The sequence below is a fragment of the Humulus lupulus genome, chromosome 5, assembly GCF_963169125.1.
Source record: "Humulus lupulus chromosome 5, drHumLupu1.1, whole genome shotgun sequence".
NCBI lineage: Eukaryota > Viridiplantae > Streptophyta > Magnoliopsida > Rosales > Cannabaceae > Humulus > Humulus lupulus.
In genome coordinates, this window is record NC_084797.1 from 177,749,561 (window position 1) to 177,770,453 (window position 20,893).

Here is a 20,893-nt window from a genome sequence, read left to right on the forward strand (position 1 = left end):
TAATCAGGTGGACGTAAATTAAAAAAATGTGACCAGAAAAACCACAATGTTAGCCACTACTGACAACTCTTTTTGGAAGCACTATTCCAATTGATCCTTTTTGGATTTATGTTACAGAACCATTTTTTATGTATTTTGAAAAGATGTAAAAGAACAAACTAAAGTAAATAGTTATATTAAAATTATCAAGTGATATCCTTATAAAGCAACAAGTCATATAAGTTAGCTAAAATGAAAATAAAAAAAACTAAACTAAGTTAATGTAAGTGAAACACTGTCACATAACTAAGTTGATGTAAGAGAAACATTGTCCCAAAAGAGGTAGGTTTCCACCAATAAGGTTAATCAGTGGTATTCAGCAAACAAAAAGGAAAACTATACAATCCATGTCTCAAAATCAAAGGAACAAAAATTCATAAATGCAAACTCTTAAGGACTAGTATCCCCAACATTCAGCTTACGTGCAACAGCGTATTTTACAGAACTTCGTGTCGGAGGTGAAATAGCGGGTATAATGTTGGCCTGCTTTGCTTTCTTTGTTGAGTACCACTTGTCACGGCTGTCCCAACTTGGACTGCGAATTGATTCCCGTTCAGACACATATTTTCCCATTGAATAGACCTCAGTCGCCTCACTTGAGGAACCAAATAAAAACTGAAAATGGTCCTCGCTTTCCCTCACAACTTGCTCCATACTTTTATTCAGCTCCTGTAAGACTATTTCATTACCGAAACAATATCGCTCACTAACAGCATCAAGCCGTGAATACAACTAAACTAACTGAGCAAACAAAAATTTTAAATTTCATAAAAGGGACTGCATTATTATAATTGGTTGAGTCTCTTACCTCATACACAATGTCATCCCCATCTCCTAACACTTCCATGTACTTTAAAACAGCAATCTCGAAGTCAAAGTCATTTTCTTGTTGGGGCAAGCCACTTTCAAAACCAATTGTAAATGTTGTGAATGTAAAACTTGAGTCCCACAAATATCAAATTTGAACAATGCATCCAGCGTGGCCAGCTGAAAAAATCCATCAATTTAACACAGAAAAGCAAGACAATCAATACATGTCTAAAAAATATTATTGCCTAATCAGTTTCATAAATTTTGAAATTACTAATTCTTTGGTATGTTCCACTATGACTTCCTTTCCAGACTCAGATTTCTTGGAGTCCCAAATTGTAGTTTTTTGGTTGGCCTTATCCACTCTTTCCATGAACCAATATACCACATTTGGACCCTCTTTAATAAAAACGGGGATCAACATCTCCACAATATTTTACTTAAAATTTTATGTAGTGATCTAATTAAAGAAGAAATTATTGAAAATTATGAGATCAAAGGAAATCTCAAAGAAAACAATATAAGAAATTACTCACCTTGTGACATCTACAAAAATCACCATAGTAATGTTGCTTCCATTTGTTTTTATAAGCTGCCCGACAAAATGGGAAATCATCACCAAGATATTTTTGCTGGCCAAAAAAAGATTACTGTATTAGAATTTAAGGCTATTACACTTGACTTTAAAAGAGCCAATCTACTATCCAAAAAGTTTTTAGCATAACCAAAAAGTTATTTCATTACTGAAATGTTAGCTGGCATGAACCACACCAAAGGTGTGGTGTTTGGATATTTGAGCCAATCCTTATAAGTCATGATTCTAGCAAACATCTAAGTATATAAAACACTATATACAACACATATGATCAACGAATAAAAAAATAAAAACTTGAACACCAAAAATTTGAGTCTTAACACTTACCTCTCCCCACACCATTTTCTCAGGCTTAAGTGACCTCATGCATACAGGATCCAATAGAAGATCCCCATAATCATACACTATATAGCTACCACATGTGAAGTTAGAAAATATTGCAAACATAAGAAAAAATTTGTTAGATTTAATAGCAACTACAAGAAATAATAATAGAAAATATAGTTAACTAACAATTAAAGACATAAAGTTTACCAAATCAACACTTACATGTCTTGAAGGGTAGGGTTGTAGATGCACTCAGCCAATTTGAATATCTGCATTGATACGACCATGGAAAGCTTGAAAGTGCCAATCACGATCCCTTCGTGTGACCGAAAATTGTCATAACCAATGATCCCCCACTTGTGTTGTTCTTTTGGTTGTTTAAAATGATCGCCCAAAACATTGACATCATCATAAAGATTGGTCAAATCCATTATATGTTCTACTCGTACTTAAGGCATAACATTTCCATCATTCTCTTTCGCACCCATAAAGCCCTCCTTTCGAGGGGCATCCACCACCGCAGTGTTGAAATTAAGGTGCTTAACCTCACTTGCAATTATATCCCTGATTTTCTCAGGTAATCTGCCAACCACGGCCATCATTGAATCCATTTGAGAATACACTTTCATATCCTTCATGCTTAAAAAAATTAACAACCTCTTTCACTGCAGAGTCCTCACTTGGATCCATTTCAGGGGGTTCATGAAGTTCGTCAATAACACAGACCTGCAAAAAAAATATATTGAATCAGATTCAACATTTAATCATTAACACTTTATGAAAAAAAAACATTAAAAAAAGGAGATCACTTACTCTTTTGCAGCCACTATAACCTCCATTGTCAAAGACATAAGTCTTCACTTGCTTGGTTTCCTTATCTGTCCAAAATCTTATCGGAGAAATACTACGGTCGACAGCCATATTTGGAATATCAATGTGATTGAAGAAAGTAACTGCAAAAAAATTAAATAGAGAAATCAATATTTTAAAATTTAATAGAAAAATATATTACTGATGAAATTGTGAGGAAAAATCTTTTCTTGCTATATTTCTATTCTTTTTGTACATCCTAGGACTAGAGATATATATAGGAAATACACACATAATTACATTAAACACAGAAATAGGAACCGATTCCTATTCTTAGGAATCTCAAAGATCAAACATTAATACCCTATTATTTTCTAACTGTCAACACTCCCCCTCAAGCTGGACTATTGATGAGTCCAAGCTTGTTTACAAGAAAATCAAATGTTTGTTCAGATAGTCCCTTTGTGAGAATATCAGCAAGCTGTTGATTAGCATGCACATATCTAATGCTTATAACTCCTCTGTCAATTTTTTCTTTGATGAAGTGAAGGTCAACTTCCACGTGTTTGGTTCTGTCATGATGTATAGGGTTATGTGCAATGTTGATAGTAGATTGGTTGTCACAGTAGAGCTGAATAGGGGCTTCATATTTAATCTTCAATTCTTCTAGTAGACGTTTGATCCATATAGCTTCACACACTCCATGAGCCATGGCTCTATACTCTGCTTCTTGCAACCACAGTTTGCTTTTTACTTCGTCATGTGGTTACATTCCCCCATACCATTGTGCAATATCCAGATGTAGACTTTCTATCATCAATTGAACCAGCCCAGTCTGCATCTGTGAACACTTCAACCTTCCTCTCAGTTGTCTTCCTTAAAAAAAGACCCTTTCCTGGAGTTTGCTTGAGATATCTCAGAATTCGATACACTGCATTGAGATGCCCCTGACACGGATCATGCATGTATTGACTGACTAGACTCACTGCAAAAGCAATGTCGGGTCTAGTATGTGAGAGGTAGATGAGTTTTCCTACCAGCTGTTGGTAGTTCCCCTTGTCAACTGGACTTCCTTCAAACATTTTCCTTTTGTCTCCGAGCTCAATTGGAGTTTTGCTGGGTCTGCTTCCGAGCATTCCTGTCTCCTTTAGAAGATCTAGAGTGTATTTTCTCTGGGACACATAAATACCATTTTTACTTCTAGCAAATTCCATACCCAGAAAATATTTGAGAGCACCGAGATCTTTGACTTCGAACTCCTTTGCCAACATTTCTTTGATTGAGTTTATCTCCTCAATGTGATTACCAGTGATAATTATGTCATCAACATATACGATTAGTACCGCAATTTTTCCACTTCCTAAGTGTTTGACAAAGAGAGTGTGATCAGTCTGGCCTTGTATGTATCCAAGCCCTTTGACAACTTTCAGGAGACGATTGAACCATGCTCGGGGAGATTGTTTCAAGCCGTAGAGAGATTTGTTCAGTTTGCAAACTGTGGTTGTCTTGAGAGATTCTTCAAATCCCGGAGGCTGACTCATATACACTTCTTCAAGTTCCCCATTCAAGAACGCATTCTTTACATCAAGTTGATGTAATTCCCAATCCATGTTAACCGCTAGTGAGAGTAGAACTCTGATAGTGTTGAGTTTGGCAACTGGAGCGAATGTTTCTTTGTAGTCAATTCCATAGGTTTGCGTAAACCCCTTGGCAACTAACCGAGCTTTGTACCTCTCAATAGATCCATTTGCATTGAATTTGATGGTGAACACCCATTTGCACCCTATTACCTTCTTGTCTGGCGGTAACTCTACTAATTTCCACGTTCCATTATGTTTAAGTGCTCTTATTTCTTCAAGCACTGCTGCTTTCCACTGAGGAGAATCAAGAGCTTCTTCGATATTCCTGGGAATCACAACATTTGATAGATTCGAGGTGAAAGCTTTAAATGGAGATGACAATTTCGAGTAAGAAATGAACTTTGAAATGGGGTGTTGGGTACTTGATCTGGTTCCTTTCCTTAATGCAATAGGAATATCTAGATCTGACTGTTTGTTAGATGGGAGAATACCTGAATCTTTTGAGGGAAGCGGTTCCATCACCGGATTGGGCGTTTGACTGTGCTGAGGATTCATAACTTGTTTATTTCTCCTAGAATACACCCGAAGCTCATTTTCTTGTTCAGGAGGGAGAGTCTGGATATCTGGTTCAGAAGAAAGTGGAGTGGAAGAGGTAAATGGAAAAGTTGTTAAGGGTAATTCTAACCCCCATGACCACTGAGCTTCTTGCTGGTGATGGTTGGACTACCCCTGAAGCGATGTGGGGGCGAAGTAAGGAGTATCCTCGAAAAATGTGACGTCACATGAGATGAATGTTTTTTTGGCGATGGGACAATAACACCGATAACCTTTTTGGGTAGGAGAGTAACCCAAAAACACAGTCTTAATGGCTCTAGGATCAAATTTACTCCAATGGTGGGAGTGAACATGCACAAAAGCAGTGCAACCAAATACTTTAACAGGGAGAGTATTTGTAGAGATGTGAGGATGTAGAGATTGAAGAATAGAATATGGTGTTTTGAACTGAAGGGGTCGACTAGGGAGGCGATTAATGAGATAAGCAGCAGTAAGGATGGCGTCGCCCCAAAGATGTTTAGGTACATGCATAGTGAACATAAGAGCACGAGCTACTTCTAAGAGATGGCGATTTTTGCGTTCAGCAACTCCATTCTGTTGCAGAGTATCAACACACGAGCTTTGATGGACAATCCTATTTTTGAGAAGATAGGGACCAAGAGTGGTATTGAAATATTTAGTACCATTGTCGGTACGGAGTATTCTTATAGATGTTTGGTACTGTGTTTGGATCATTTGATGAAAATTCTGAAAAATTTGGCATGTTTCAGACTTACTTTTAAGAAGATAGACCCAAGTGAGACGTGTGTGATCATCAATAAAAGAGATAAACCATCGCTTACCATGAGAAGTATTGACCTTGGAAGGTCTCCATATGTCACTATGAATCAGAGAGAGAATGGGTTGGAAGGTGTATATTTTTTGTGAGGGAACGAAATTCGTGTGTGCTTGGCAAATTGACAAATATCACAATGAAAATCAGTAATATTCTTATTTACAAAAAACGATGGGAATAAGTGTTTTAAATATAAAAAACTTGGATGCCCAAGTCGACAATGCCATAACATAATTGTTTTTGAAACAAACGATGAACTGGAACAAGAATTAGAAATAGAACTTGAACCCAAACGTAGTAGAGAAGAGAGCTCGTTAACTGGATGTTGCCTTTCAAAGAAATAAAGTCTGTTACGAACCCTAGCACTGCCAATCATCCTCCCAGATGATAGATCCTGAAATTGACAAGAATTTGACATGAATTTAGCGAAGCAATGATTGTCACTGGTTAATTTTTGGACAAAGATTAAATTGCATTTCAAAGAAGGAACATAGAGTACTGATTTAAGAATGAGGTCAGCAGATAATTTAATAGTGCCTATTCCAACAATAGGAGAATGGGTGTCGTTTGCAATTGTGACACTAGATTTAGTGGAACATGGAGAATAAGTATCAAACAAATGTGGTAAACCTGTCATGTGATCAGTGGCGCCCGAATCGATGATCCATGGTGTGTTGGAGGTGGAAGAAAAATTACCAGAGTGTGCAACAGAGGCACTATGAGTCTCAGGACCGGAACTGGGGTTTATGGATGATTGACTCAAAAGAGTGTATAGGTGGGCAAGTTGTTCCTTACTGAATGAAGGGATACCAGCACTATTCTGATCATTGGTGCTCTCAGTTTGAGTTTGATAGGCCTTTCTTTCATTTTGGCGGCGAGGGGTCCAATTGGGTGGTTTACCATGGATAACCCAACAAGTAGATCGAGTATGACCGTGACGTTGACAGTGATCACACCAAGGCCGATCACCCTTACGATTAGGTCGAGGGTCAGGAGTAGATCTGCCATGTGGTGGAGGGCCAGATTTTGATACGAGAGCTGAGCTTTCAATGGGCTGCAGGTCAGGAGTAGTGAGCATGACACGACGACGTGCTTCTTCACGTCTAACCTCAGAGAAGGCTTCTTCAGTGTCAGGAAATGGGGCACGACCCACCAGACGACCTCTAACTTCATCAAGATTATTGTTTAACCCCGTAAGAAATTCAAAAACTCGTTCTTTCTCTAACTGCTGCCGCTGGATTGTAGTGCAGTTAGCACATAGTGGTGTGGTATCCAGATACAAATCGAGCTCCTGCCACAAATCATGTAAGTCGGAAAAACATTGGGTAACAGTTTGATTACCTTGCTTGATTTCTTTAAGCTTGGTACGGATTTCGAAAATCTGAGAAGCGTTACCAAGGTCATAATACATTTTTCGGGCAGCATCCCACACCTCCTTAGCAGTCTTAAAAGAACAGATATCTGCGGCTGATTTTTGAGTCCATTGAATTAATTAACCATGCAAGTACAATAGAATTTTCAGCTTGCCATACCTTGTATGTAAGATCATTGAAAAGAGGTGCAAGGAGATCACCAGTAATGTATCCTAGTTTACCACGACCACAAATAACAAGTTTGACAGATTGGGCCCATTGTAAATAATTTTTGCCATCAAGTTTATGGGCTGTAATATTAAGTGAATCACTATCAAGGTTATAAAGAGAGCCCATAGACCCACTGGGCTGAGTGTGGGCTGAGTTGGGGTTAGGGTTACCTTCATTGGGCTGGGTTGAGTGAGGCCCAATATTTTGAGAGGTAACTTCCTCACGATTCGACATCACAGAGAGAAGCAACTGGAGGGCTACGGGGCCGAGAGCTTCTGTGCCGAGAGTGGAGCCGAGAGCTTCTGAGGGCTACGGGGGTCCGACTGTAGCGCCGCCGGACTGGACTGCTGCCGGATTGGATTGGCCGAGACGCTGGAGATGACGCCGGAGAGGAGCAACTGGAGGTTGAGCGCCGGAGTGGAGCGACTGGAGGTATTGCAGGTCTGGAGCAGGTGCCAAATGACTTTGCCGGAGGTCTAGAGTGTCGCCGGACTGGTTTGCGACTGGAAGGAGGGACGACCGCCGGAAAAAATGGAAGAAAAACTGAGGGTGGACAGAATCGAGCCTTATGGCTCTGATACCATGATGAAATTGTGAGAAAAAATCCTTTCTTGCTATATTTCTATTCTCTGAATATATTTTTGTACAACCTAGGACTAGAGATATATACAGGGAATACACACATAATTACATTAAACACAGAAATAGGAACCGATTCCTATTCCTAGGAATCTCAAAGATCAAACATTAATACCCTATTATTTTCTAACTGTCAATAATTACATACCTGAAAAAAAAATGTTGTGCATCCTTTTGCATGAATCAAACGACCATCTTGGTAGTTCCCCACAAATTTCATTAATGCAATGTATGCATGAGTTGCCCAGGTTTGGGACTTGATCTTATCGGGACCAGTGACAGGACTTATGTAACTAGAACACATTGTGATTCTCGTTCCTGTAACCAAGATGCTCCGAAGGATCACAAGGACAAAACTTGCCAAGAAAAAGGTATCAGCCTCGCTATAATCTAGCACCTGCTTCTCCAAAGTTGTCAAGCTGATTCTGGTTTTACCCTTCATTAATTTATCCTTCAACTCAGTCTCATCAACCTTTGCTTCAATGTCGACCAATACATTCCCACCAGGAAGCTCCATAACACGTTGGAAAATCCTCGGGGACATTGGCACCTTCTTCCCGTATATATTAAAGCAGTTGCCACCAACATCCACACAGTCAAAGAGCCATTTCACCAACTCACTATATATAGGGGGGTAATCTGCCCTAAAATATGCACCAAATCCGGCCCCTCGTACCATTGCCTTCTGCTCGTCCGATACATTATCCACTATCCTCACAATTGATCATTTCGCGTGAAGAAACTTTAAAACCCTCTTCATCATCTTCATTGTGGTCCTCTTCTTCATTTTCATAACTCTCATCCAAATCAGAAGGTGCAATCTCCTTTTGCTTCTGAGACTTACTTGTAGAACCCAAATTGAGAGCGGCCTTCCACTTTCCAACAAGAACCTTCTGCATCTAAGAGCATGAACAAAATGACAATTAAAAATTTATCATATGTAATAGGTATGGTGTAAAAAAATTTAAATACTAAACATGAACCCATACCTCAGCATTTTGTAGTCTATTTTTGCTCTCTTAATAAAGTCTCCATTCGATCTTAGTAAAGTCTCCATTCGATCTCTTGCAGATTGAATTTGTGCCAAAGTATCTTTCCGGGAAATCAAAGAATATTGATACAATATGTAAGTTAAAACCACTTAATATCTTCAAAAATAAATATCCAAATACCAATTTACCAATAATGCTCAAGGAAAACTCACATGAATTTTGTCACTTCGTCTTTTTTTCTTCATTTTTTGCAGTTGTTCCCCGTTTTCGTTTAATTGACGTTTCCCTAGAAATAAAAACAACAAATTATAGAGTATTCAATTTAAAATTGGGCCCAAACTAGTATCTCAATATCGTCAAATAAATAAAAGTAACCAATTTTAAATACAGAAAAGCATAATTAAACACATGCTATTTTATTGACTTACAATAAGGCAACTTCACAAATAAAGAGATATAGTTCTATTTAAGTACCAATGTTATGTTCCCCTTGCAAATTAATCACAACATTAATTATAAAATTTACGAAAAAAATTATGTTTGTGTGAATATATTGAAAACTACATACACGACCATACTTGTAAATTTAAGCCTTGAATATACAAATGTAAACATAAAACTTTTTTTAAAATAGTAACAATAAATCATATCCTATCTACACTTCCTAAATGACCATTTTCACATTGCTATAGGAATAATAATATGTATAAAATCTGTCAAGTAGTAATGAATTGTTAAGGCAAATAGTTTCTAAGTTTCAGAATTTACCAAGCCTTGAATATAAATAGGGCATAACTGAATATGATTCTGTTCATCGAAGCTGATAGATTTAAAGTGACAACAAAATATTTTGCATTCTAAAATTTACTTCATTTTAAAAAAACATGTTCTAGAACTAAATTTGACTAAAAGATAGGACAGTCAAAGAAAAAAATTTGCCAAACTCGAAAGTGATAAATTTTACAAATCAAAACTATATAAAAAGCTTAGGTCATATCATAAGAACAATTTATATGCATTTTTAAATTTCGAACAAAACCAGGCAGATTTCAATAATCTTTTAAAAGCTTAATTTTAAATCCATCAATCATACAAATAGACAAAAAAAAAAAAATTACTAACACTAAAAATATTACAATCACTACCCAACAATGAGTAAAAAAAGCTCACCGATTGAGTCAAATGATTCCAATATGGCCACAAGAAACTTCACTTGGCCCACCAAATCCACCAAAGGTACTAATTGTCGACCTCACCTGTGGAGAAATGTATAATTTATAGTTAACGACATTATTTGTGGAAAAAAAATGTTGCCCACAACATTCACTGAAACTACAAAAACTCATAATACAAAAGCAAACTCTTTGGAATAACACTTGATTCACAAACATCAGCTCTAACAAGAACCAATAACATATGGGAAGTGGGGATTCCCTAATTCCAACAGAATTCAGCACAGATCATAAATACATCAGGTCAATTACATAAAAAGAAATACCAAAGCAAAAAGTTTCTATTAAGGGCTTATATATACGCCCAAAATTAATTTGGTTGTGGCTCATCTCCAAGCTAAGCTATACCAACCAAAAATCAACATAAATCTATAATTCATTCCTTAAACAATGAGTAAATGGCTCATCAAAATCCAAAATCAGAACTGACCCAATCATATGTCACATATCACTTTAAGCATGCACATATGACCCAGTTGAATTTGGTTAGTTAGTAAAGTGGTGAGTCTTTTTTTCCCTGTAATTATCCCCTTTAAAACACAGGGTGGAAATTCATTAAAAGGAAGTTGAACCTAATATAAATAACAACAAACCCAGTAACGGCGAAACAACCCTATGACTGGGCAAACACAGCAAACAACAACATGAACATGACACTCACAAGAAAAAACTGGAGTTATATTCTATCAACAAAACAATAAACACCACAATACATAGACATTAGGGACTTAATCATTAGTTTAGACTGACAAAAAACAAAAGCCATTTGAACAAAGTGTTGGTATATAATTAGAAAAAAAAATACAATTTTAATGATTATTTGATCACAAATCCAAAAATAGTTTGAAAATAAACTGAATACTATACATGCAACCTAAACACAAAATGTTTAGCCTAAAAATAACAATGTTCTACTGACCCTAATCGGTTTCATCAAAATAATAACAAAAATAATTATTATTTTTAAAGCTTCAACTTTGGACCATTATCAATCAACCCACATCTAATGCCATTTTTTCTCAACTGTAGAGGTAAACAAAAAAAAAACAAAAAAATTGAAAAAAAACATCTTACCAAGACCCCTTCAAATCGAACTATCCTTTCCGAGGACCTACGCAAGAAATACCTCACTCTAGCAACTGTAACTCCGAACTTCTATCAATGGCAGAAGGAAGAATTTTGTTGAATAAAATGAGGAAGAGGAAGTGGAAAGACAAAATAACTCCCACCTTCTCTTTAAGATTGAAATACAAAAAGAAATATTAGTTGAGTGTAACTGGTAGAAAGTAAGTGAAGCACTCATTGCTTTTAGGTTGCCCCTACAATTGTAGCCTGTCAATTGCCTTTCAAGTGTCAGTTTGTTCGGAACACTCACTCATCGCCCTAGCCACACGATGGAAACATTTTAACAATTACATTTTTTAATGCCCAGGATCTAATTTTCTTAAACATGCTGCCAACTCTTGGATTGGAAACACAATATCCTACGTCAAGGAATGTAATACGAGACCCGTCCCGCCTCTGTACCGGGCGGGACATCATCTGGGTCCATATATATAAAAAGCTAACTGGTACAAGACTAGTGCGTGGATGAGTTGGTTGGCCCACATGCAATCAGTCCTTTCAAATCCAAGATAAGTTTTTTTCTTTAAATTTTTTATTTTTTATGTTTTAAAATCATTTTATTTTTTTCATTTTTAATTTTATAAAGAATTTACCTTCACATATATTTTAGAAAATTTATTTATTAATTATTGTGATTGTTGTGTATAGATATTATGTTTCTGTAAAGTTTTCTTAAGTCTACGTGAAGGTTTATTTACGATGATAACTAACAAGTTTGAATAAATAACTGTACCTTTAATATCAGTGAATTGTTTTTTTAAGAAATTAATAAATTATTTTAATTGCTCATTCCTTTTTAGATATTATTTATTTATTTATAAAAATTAATATTTTTATCAGTATTGTGGCATTCAATACTATTGTATGTATTTTTTTTCAACATTTATTTAATTTCATTTTATGAATATATATATTTTGTTTATTTGGTGTTAAAACAGGGGTACGAAGATGAAGATGATGTTCTTAATTTTGATCATGAGATTCTAAAAGTGGAGGTTTTTTAGCTAGTTAGATGCTTCTCTTTTTAGCTCCTTAGGCCATCTTCTACCAATAAACATCAAACCCAACTTCAACTTCAAAAAGTCAAAATTTGGTTCTTCAACCAAGCACTAACTTCACCTTTTATTTTGATGGTATTCCACTGTTTAACATCAATATTGATGTTACAATATTTGTTTGCTGCAAGGGGGTAAAATTTTACATATATCCCTATTTCCAATTAATAATTACATACATATTTTTTATTAAATATATTAATTTAATTATTCTTTTATTAATTTTTGTTACTTTTTAATTTTTTTATATTAAATACATTTTTTTTAAATAATGTTTAATATTCATAATATAGAAATTTAAGTTAAGTTCATTATTAATAATTTTTTATATTTTCTTATTGTTATAAAATCATTATTACTTAATTATACATATATCAATGTTAATATATAATATTATTATTAGTTAAATTTTTTTTTTTTAGTCAAGAAGAAATAGCTTCATTGAACAAACAAGCAATTACAAAACAAGAGCAAAACTGCCCAACAACCAGCAAAAACCAAACAGCTGCACCATCAAATTACATACAAGAAAGCTTCTTTAATAAAAGCTTGATATGAGGGAGAGTCTTTCTACTATTAACATTCACTAATCTGATTTGAACTAAGGATATAATGTCTTTGGCTATACATTTTGCTGAAAGAGAATAACCATCATAGATGCATCTGTTTCTATTTCTCCAAATTTGGTAAACCACAGCTGCAAGGATCATGTTAATAACCATGCTCATACTATCATTATGCCCAAAACTGAGTCTCAAGGTCCAGTCCGAGAAACTGGTGGCCCAGGCATGAAATCCAAGCCACGAGAAAATGCAGGTCAGAACTTTCCTGGACAGGCAGCACTCGAAAAATAAATGGCCATGACTCTCCCTTTGGTCTTCACAAACGGGGCAGAGAGTGCTCTCAATATGAATATTACACCTGGTCAAGTTATCTCTAGTTAGTTAAATTATTATTGATGGTTAAAAAGAATTAAAAAATAAATATTCTTTTGTGAAGTAAAAATTGTAGTGAAATTTGAAGTAACGACTAGAGATGAAATAAAAATTTGAAGTGAAAATGTGAAAAATTAAAATTAAACTAGATTTATAATGAAGTAGTGATTAGAGATGGCCTTGGAGTTTAGAGTTTGACCTTAGGGCACCTCCAGCCTTGCCTTTAAATTCACTTTTACTTCATTTTGAAGGCAAAATCCTTCTCCAATCACACTTCAACTTTATCTTCAAAATGGAGAAATGTACTTTTCAGCTTCATTAATAAAGATGACACTATTCATTTAAACCCAAACTACATTATTATAAAATGATTATTTTATAAGAGAATTATTATTTAAATATTTTTATCAATATTATTAACTATATAATATTAGTATGTATTGATTAATTAAATGTTATATTGATGATTAGGATGAATAAAAGAAGAACATTCTTTTTTTAAGTAAAATTTGAAGTAATGGATTGGAGATAATATAGTAATTTAATGTAATAAAATGGTAAAATTGTAGTGCACCAATATTTTTTATTTTATTATTTGTTCATGTGTTTGGATTATTTTTATTTTAATTTAATTATTTAAGTGTTAAGTGTATAAGGGTTTGAATTAATTTTTCTTGTTTTATTTATTTGAATTATTGTGATTGTGTGTGTGGTTAGTAGTCATAGGCTTACTGGATTTTGTGTGTGTGCAAGTACATGGAATGCATGGTGAGTATGCAAGAGAGTGCCATGAACCTAGACTAAATAGTGGGAATGTAAGTAATTTCCCCTATTTTTAGAAAGACTATCAATTGGAGAGTTCAAGAAGGCTTGTGTTCACGCAAATGAGAAATGGTAACAATTGTGAAAGAGAGAGAGACGGTGGTGTGAGATTGAAGAGGAAGGAAATGAGATCTTTCCTTATTTAATTCTTGTCATCTTTTCTGGATTTGAATTTAAAGAAAATAAAATAATGGAAAGTGATTATGGGAATTGATTTCTATTAGTTGTCCTTGGTTATTTTTGGGTAAGTAGAATTTGAGAATTAAATGGGAGCTGTGAGTGTGTGTGTGTTGGCCAATTATTGAGAGTGAATGGAAGACTTGCGCGGTCGGTCAACTAGGGGAGAAGTTTCATTTTTCTTGATGAGTCAATTACTTGATCTTAGGATAGGGAATCAAGGGGAGGAAATTGAGGCCATAATTTGGTGATTTGTTCTTAGGGTTCGGGTAGGGTGATAAGAGGAAAGTAGTGAGACCTCTTGGCTCATTTGAAGTGGTGGCCGGGCATCTAGAGAGAGAAAGAGAGAAGGAGATTCGTGAGGTATAGAGAGAGAAGGAGAGAAAGAAAGAAAGAATGAGGAAGAAAAGGAGGGTCTCGAAATCCATAAGGTATGTATTGAGGTTTATGATTTATTCTTCTTCTTCTTCTTCTTAGTTCTAAGCATGTGAAAATTCATTGTGGTGCTAAGTGAATTTCTCAAGAACAATTGTTGAAGCTTTGGTTTAGGGTTTGGTCTACAAGGGTAAGATCATTCTTCTTAGACTCTTATGTTTGGTTGATTAGATTTTTCATTTTGGTTGGCCAAATAGTTTGATGTTTATGCTAAGGTGTAGGAATTGATAAATCAAGAGGAGATAGTTTGGAATTCGGCTTGTGTGTACTTAAGGTGGGGAAGGATTTTGCCTTGATGTGGTGTTGATTTTTGGGTTTCTTTTGCAAGTGTTTTTTTTTAGAATATTTAGGATTTTTTTATGTGTTATGATGTGTGAATGTTTTGTATTTTACTTACGTCTAGAAACATGCATGTGAGATTTGATTTGATTTTAATTGATTTTTCTATAAATTGTTGATGTTTTGGAATAGGAACATGTTAGGGTTCCATGAAAATCTTCTAGAGTTTTGATTTTTATTTGTTGAAAGATTAATATTGGAATATTGTTATTTCTTTAAATCTTGATGTTTTGATAATTAAAATACGAATTGGAAATAGAAACATGCATGTAGGATTTTTGGCCTAGGTGTTTTCAAAAATGAATATGAAATTTTTATTGCTCCTTGTTGTAAATCTTAAAAGCCATTTATTATGATATATGCTTATTTGTAATATCTTAGAGTATTATGATATGTGGGCTTGACCTATTTTGTATGGTAGGGTTTAGAATGGTTTGATTTTGTTAGTTGATTTGTTTTGTATGCTAGTTGTAATATTAAGATGCATAATGTGTAGAAACATGTTAGGTTAATTTGTTAAAAATTGTTGAAAAGAATTATGAGTATGTTTGGAATATTGTGTGAATTTATGCTTGCTTATTTTTATTGTTTTTAGAATGATGATTTGTAAAAGTAGTTTAAAAGAAAGCAAAATATGTCTTGAGTTCATATTTTAAAACTAAGATGAGAAAATGTGTAATTTTGTACATGTGTCTTGTATTTTTTTTTAATATGACATATGTTGAAATTTAGCACTTAAAGGTTGTGAAATTTGGAACTCAAAAGTGCTTAAAATTTGGTTTTTTTGAAAATGTACATAGTGTGAGTTCTTTTTGCCAAATTTAAATAATTATGAATAATGTGATTTTACAACCTAACAATTTCTAGAAAATTAAAATAAATATGTCACATATATTAGTTTGAAAAAATATTATTTTCTTAATTTTGCCAAATTCAAAAGGGAGCTTTAAATAAAGTTAAATAATAATGAACAAGTTTATATTTTGTATAACTTAAGCTATGATCATTATGAGTAAAAGAAATTTTTGAAATAAAATTTATGTATGGCATTGGTAATGTTTTAAGAGAATAAACAATAGCAACTAAGTTGGTAATCTATTTTGAGATATTTAATGATTGCTGAATTTTTGTAAAATTAACAAGAAAATAAAGAAGTTAATATTTCCAACTTTAAGCAAGTTTTTGAGAATTTTCTCATGTATGCATGTTCCATGCAAGAGTATTTTTACACCAATTACATGTTATGTGACTAAATTCATGATGCTTGTTTTAAAATCATTAAGGATTAACTATTAGAAATGTCATTATTCTTTTATGATTTATGTGAGGCGTGGTGTATGATTTTTGTTAGAGCTAAGTTGTAGTGCATCTTCTATGAGTTAGGTGCCATGTGTGCATGGCTCATGCTCACGAGAGGTATGATTGTAAGTTTATGTGTAGCTTTACTTGATATTAAGATGAGTGTTTGATTGATTATTCTAGGCTTGTTGTGAAGCTATCTCACAATTTTAATAGCTTGGACTTGAGTTGAGGTAAGAAAGTTAGTTAGATTCTTATGTACTGTTGACGCGGTTTTTCGTCAACAGTGAATTATGTATAAAGCTGTGATAGATTAGTGCTTAATGATAAACCGTAATAAGGAAAATGACACTTAGAAATGCTAGAAACGAAATATCAAGAACACTCGTTCCTTTTTACGTGGTTTGGAGGCAAAAATCCCCCTGGTCCACGAGTCTGTATTATTATTGTATATCTATCTATATTTTGACAGAGTATTTACATTACAGAGAAAAAACCCAACCCCTTACCCTATCCAAGACCTTGGTATTTATAGAAAAACAAGTCATGGGTAAGTGTTGGGGCCATCACGTGAATCTAAATCCCTCCTGTGACCTGTCTTGCACTAATGATGAATATTACAATTTATATTAAGGTATGGTCTAATCATTAGGTAAAACTGATCATGGGTCGTCTGGCATAATCGGACATGTGATATACGATCATGCACGTTTATGTTACGTTTCCAAGAATTCAGGGATAAACAAACATGTGATGTCTGATCACGCACGTTTATATAACGTATCCTAGTTTATAAAGTTCTTTGGAAATGGCAGATCTCTAGTGTACCCCGAGCTGAGCGTAGCGTCAGCTCGTGCATATGGCTTTGTATTCATCAGCTCGTGCTTTTTACCTGGAGAATCATGCTGTCCTTGCTGAGGAAACACGAGCTTGTGAATCATCTTTAGTTCTTGGTTAGCCAGTTGTCCCGAGCTATCTAGGAGGCTCGTGCTGAATTTCAGGACGTACATTTGCCCCCCAAGTCCCTGCCCGTGTGCTATAGCATCATTCTCTGACTTACATGGCGGTGACTTTTAAACTTCTGTTGCGATTATCCATGTTTTCCCATTACTTGAGTACTGGACACGTGGAATGCCGTTATTGGCATCTGTTTGGGTTTCGAGGATTGCATTAATGGCCTGGCCAACTTTTTGCCGTCGTTTCGTCTTTCGAAACACTATCCTCGGATCTTGTATCGGTTTGATCGGACGATCCACGTTGCTTTATGCCTTTTATGTATAAATAAGGTTGACAATTTTCTTTATTCCTTTTACATATAAATAAGGTTGGCAATTTTCAGGACTCACCACTTTTCATTTGAAAATTTTCTACATCTTCTCTCTTCTGCATCTCCAACCTTTCTTCTTTTTCAGAAGGATCCGAAAACCCTCTATGGCAAAGAACCTCAGGAGACCCGCTCGCTCAGGAGTCTTCCAGGAACTCTCCCTTGCAAAGTTTACCCTTCTCAACTGAAGAACATACTCTAAGTCTTTTAATTTTGTCGAAAACAAATTTTCTTTTACTAGTTTCTGGGTTTTCTTCCCTTTCCCTTTTTTTATATATGTCATGCCTATCTACACTTCTCCATAGTCTATATTAGATTATTCCACGAATATTTTTGGCACATAGGCTTCGACTTAGGTTTATTTAGCAGGTCTTAAAACATTCCTAGAATTGTGATGTTCATAAAACTGGGTACTTTTTGGGTAAACCTAGGCAACATACGAGGGATTTTAGGAAATACCCCCTCAGGATATAGAAGATGAAAGGATTTTAGGGTTAGAAACTAGGTTGCTTAGGGGCTACGCTTCTTGGATGGTTTTGCTATTCAATAAGAAAAGTGGCTTGATTTTCAGACACACGTATCCCTAAACATCAGGGACCTGCTAAGAAACCTAGGCACATAGCATGGGTAGCACGTGGCATCACGCCACGGGTTGAGATTATCTCAGCTCGTGTATTAAAAAACACCAGCCTTCCTTTGTGCTTTCTTGCCTTTATAAAAATTCTAGGTCGTCTACTAAGTGATTCATCGTTCTTGTTCGCTAGGCGATCAGATGGCGCCCAAAAAGAACGTATCCAAAAAGAGTGCAGCTGGCTCATCATCCCACCAAACCAACATGGGGAATGAGGTTGCCGCAGAGTCCCCAATCCCCCAATTTGGCCCCGTGGTGGATAAGGAGGTCGTGGTCGGACCTGATGCATTCTTTAAGGCAGAGAGAATAGCCTCCAAGATCACAACTCAGGGAAGGGTCAACAAAATAATGTTATCCCACAACATCGAGGTCGGGACTGGCGTCCTCATTGCCCGACCTCCATTTGAAGGGGAGCGGAGCTGCGCACCACTCCAGGATGACTTCGCGGCCTGGAGTGATGAGCACCTAAAGGCAGGGGCCTTCCTCCCCCTTGACCAATACTTCGTCGACTTCCTCAATTACGTGAAGCTAGCGCCGTTTCAGCTCCCCCCAAATTCATACCGACTGCTGGTGGGGCTAAAGTACCTTTTTCTAAAGCAGATGTGGGAGGTCCCCAATCCTGCGGATATTCTTTATTTCTTTTGCCTCAAGACCAGTCCGGATCAACGGGGAAGAGGCGACGAGTTCTACTATCTAACCCGATTCCCGAACTCACCTGCAGTCATCGAGCTGCCCAGCCATCCCAACGACTTTAAAGATCAGTTCTTTATGTTGAATGGGTTTCGCAACTGTGAACACCGATATTTCAATCGTCCTCATAAGTCTTCTTTCCTTTCATAGCTCTTGAAATTATTCTCTTCATACTTAGAGTCTTCTCGCATGTATATTGACTGGAGTATCTTTGTGCAGCCATTTTTGTGAGGACGGCCAAGTCTGTGACCCTTGGGGGTCAATACGATACTTTGGCGGGGCTTCTGCCCAGTGAGAAGGACTACCGCCAGCTCGTGTATGATGACACGATGTTGGCGTGTAAGCTAATTATCAAAGGCCAGACTCTGGACTTGAGAAGGACTCGGGCCAACTTCCCAATAGCCCGCGAGTTGGTGCCTATCCCCGAGGGGGGTGCTGAAGCCGACAAAGGCAAAGAGCAAGAAGAAATTGAGGTGTCACTCATGCGAAAGAGGCGAGCTCTTGAGACCGCTCGGGACCCTGATGTGGAGCGAGCTTCATCGGGGGCAGCAGCCAGCCCCTCTGGCTAAGGTAACCCATACCCCTTTAGGGATTTAGATAGGGTTGTCGCCGACCTTAGGCTAGTTAGGTTTAACCCGAACCAGCTCGTACACCACCACCCCAATGACCCCGACCATAACATAACCTTGCTTCAGTGTGTGGATCATTTAGTGGTTCGCCACGACATGGGCCATCCTAAGGGAACTATAGTCGTAGATAACACCCTATCCTTTACGTCAACCCTTTTCGAAGAGTACAGGACCAACCTTAGGTCGTGGCCCTCCCTTCTCCAGGGTGTCTTTGCTCCTAGGAAATATGTGGAGGAATCCAGCCCCGAGGTAGAACCTACGCCTGAACCTCCCCTAATCCAAGAAGTTATAGACTTAGGTTCCCCTTCTCCTATAGTGGTTCCAAGGCCGGAGGTCGTGGCAATAGACTCCTCCTCTAGCTCGGAGGGTAGGACTTCTTGTTATGCTCTAAGCATGTATACATATTTTATGTAGGCTAATGATTCTGTATGTACATTAACATCCTTTCCACTATTTTTCAGGCGAGGAGATGGCACAATCTGGGGCCCCTGACATCCGTGCGATTTTCCAGGAGGGAAAATCCAGCTCTGGACCGCTCGTAAAGAAACCCCGGCCTACACCAAAGAAGACACCTCCCGCTACTACGACTACCTCCAAATCCCTGGCTAAGGGGAAAGGCCAGAGCTCGGCAGCTCCAGCTACTACAGCTCAGGAGAAGCGGGGCCCGCCTGCACCTCCTCCCCGATTTCCCTCAGCCCCTGCTCGGGACCAGGTAGCACTAGCTGGTCCCCCACCTTCGATGGTCCCCGCCACCACCGTGCGCATCTCGGTCAACGCCCAAGACCTGGAGAAGATTCCAAACACCTTTTGGGGGACTATATACAAGATAGCGAACCACACGGTGGAACATTTTTACAAGCCCAACCCGATGGACCTGAGGGTGATCAAGGAGAGGAGCCCGGAGAATGTCATGGAATCTGCGCTGCGGATGAACCTCACAATAAGCCAACTTTCCTTAACCTAACATACTATTTTGATTTTATCCTGGTATGTGCCTAACTGCTTTCTTACTTTTTGCAGGCGGTCTTGGCTCAGCACCACAGCATAGCTCGGGCCAGGGCCAGGAAAGAAGAGCTTAAGGCCGAGCTCCAGACCGCTCAGGGTGCCCTGACTGCTACCCAAGCTGCCCTCGTAGCTGCTCAACAAAGTGAACTAGGTGCCAAGGCTGCCTTATCAGCGGCTCAAGAGGGCGAGCAGACTGCGAAGGCTGCCTTAACGGCGGCCCAAGAGGGCGAGCATGATGCAAAGGCTTCTTTTGCTGCCCTTCAAGCTGAGCTCATAGAGGCCAAGGCCAAACAGCTGGAGGCCGAGGCTGCTACTAAGGAGGAAAAGGAGGCCTCGGTATCTTCCATGGAGAGCATGTTGTATCATTGTTGGGCCTTCAACCAGGACGAAAACTTCTCCTTCCTGGCCTCCGAAGTGTGGGAGCCTTACC

General features: G+C 37.2%; 1 protein-coding gene across 2 annotated transcripts; it reads right to left on the reverse strand.

Moving 5' to 3' along the window:
• Positions 1-232: 232 nt before the first annotated feature.
• LOC133777882 (uncharacterized) lies at positions 233-7,644 on the reverse strand. Of its 2 annotated transcripts, XM_062217637.1 has the most exons (7): positions 7,305-7,644; positions 2,585-2,724; positions 1,994-2,497; positions 1,772-1,856; positions 1,386-1,481; positions 848-1,026; positions 233-716 (listed from the first exon to the last, which is right to left on the reverse strand). In XM_062217637.1, exons 3-6 carry the CDS (start codon positions 2,200-2,202, stop codon positions 892-894), a joined length of 525 nt encoding a protein of 174 aa, XP_062073621.1. In that variant the 5' UTR covers positions 2,203-2,497; positions 2,585-2,724; positions 7,305-7,644; the 3' UTR covers positions 233-716; positions 848-891. The 2 variants fall into 2 exon arrangements, with proteins under 2 accessions (XP_062073621.1, XP_062073620.1); XM_062217636.1 differs by lacking the exon at positions 7,305-7,644 and having other exon boundaries at positions 2,585-2,738.
• Between the last annotated feature and the right edge of the window lie 13,249 nt (positions 7,645-20,893).

Excerpts from the sequence above, each read along its gene's own strand:
- LOC133777882 (XM_062217637.1), bottom strand. The coding sequence starts at position 2,202 with ATGGATTTGACCAATCTTTATGATGATGTCAATGTTTTGGGCGATCAT. Across the intron at positions 1,857-1,993 it reads AACCCTACCCTTCAAGACAT|CTATATAGTGTATGATTATG; the intron begins GTAAGTGTTGAT and ends CACATGTGGTAG. Across the intron at positions 1,482-1,771 it reads AGAAAATGGTGTGGGGAGAG|CAAAAATATCTTGGTGATGA; the intron begins GTAAGTGTTAAG and ends TTTTTTGGCCAG.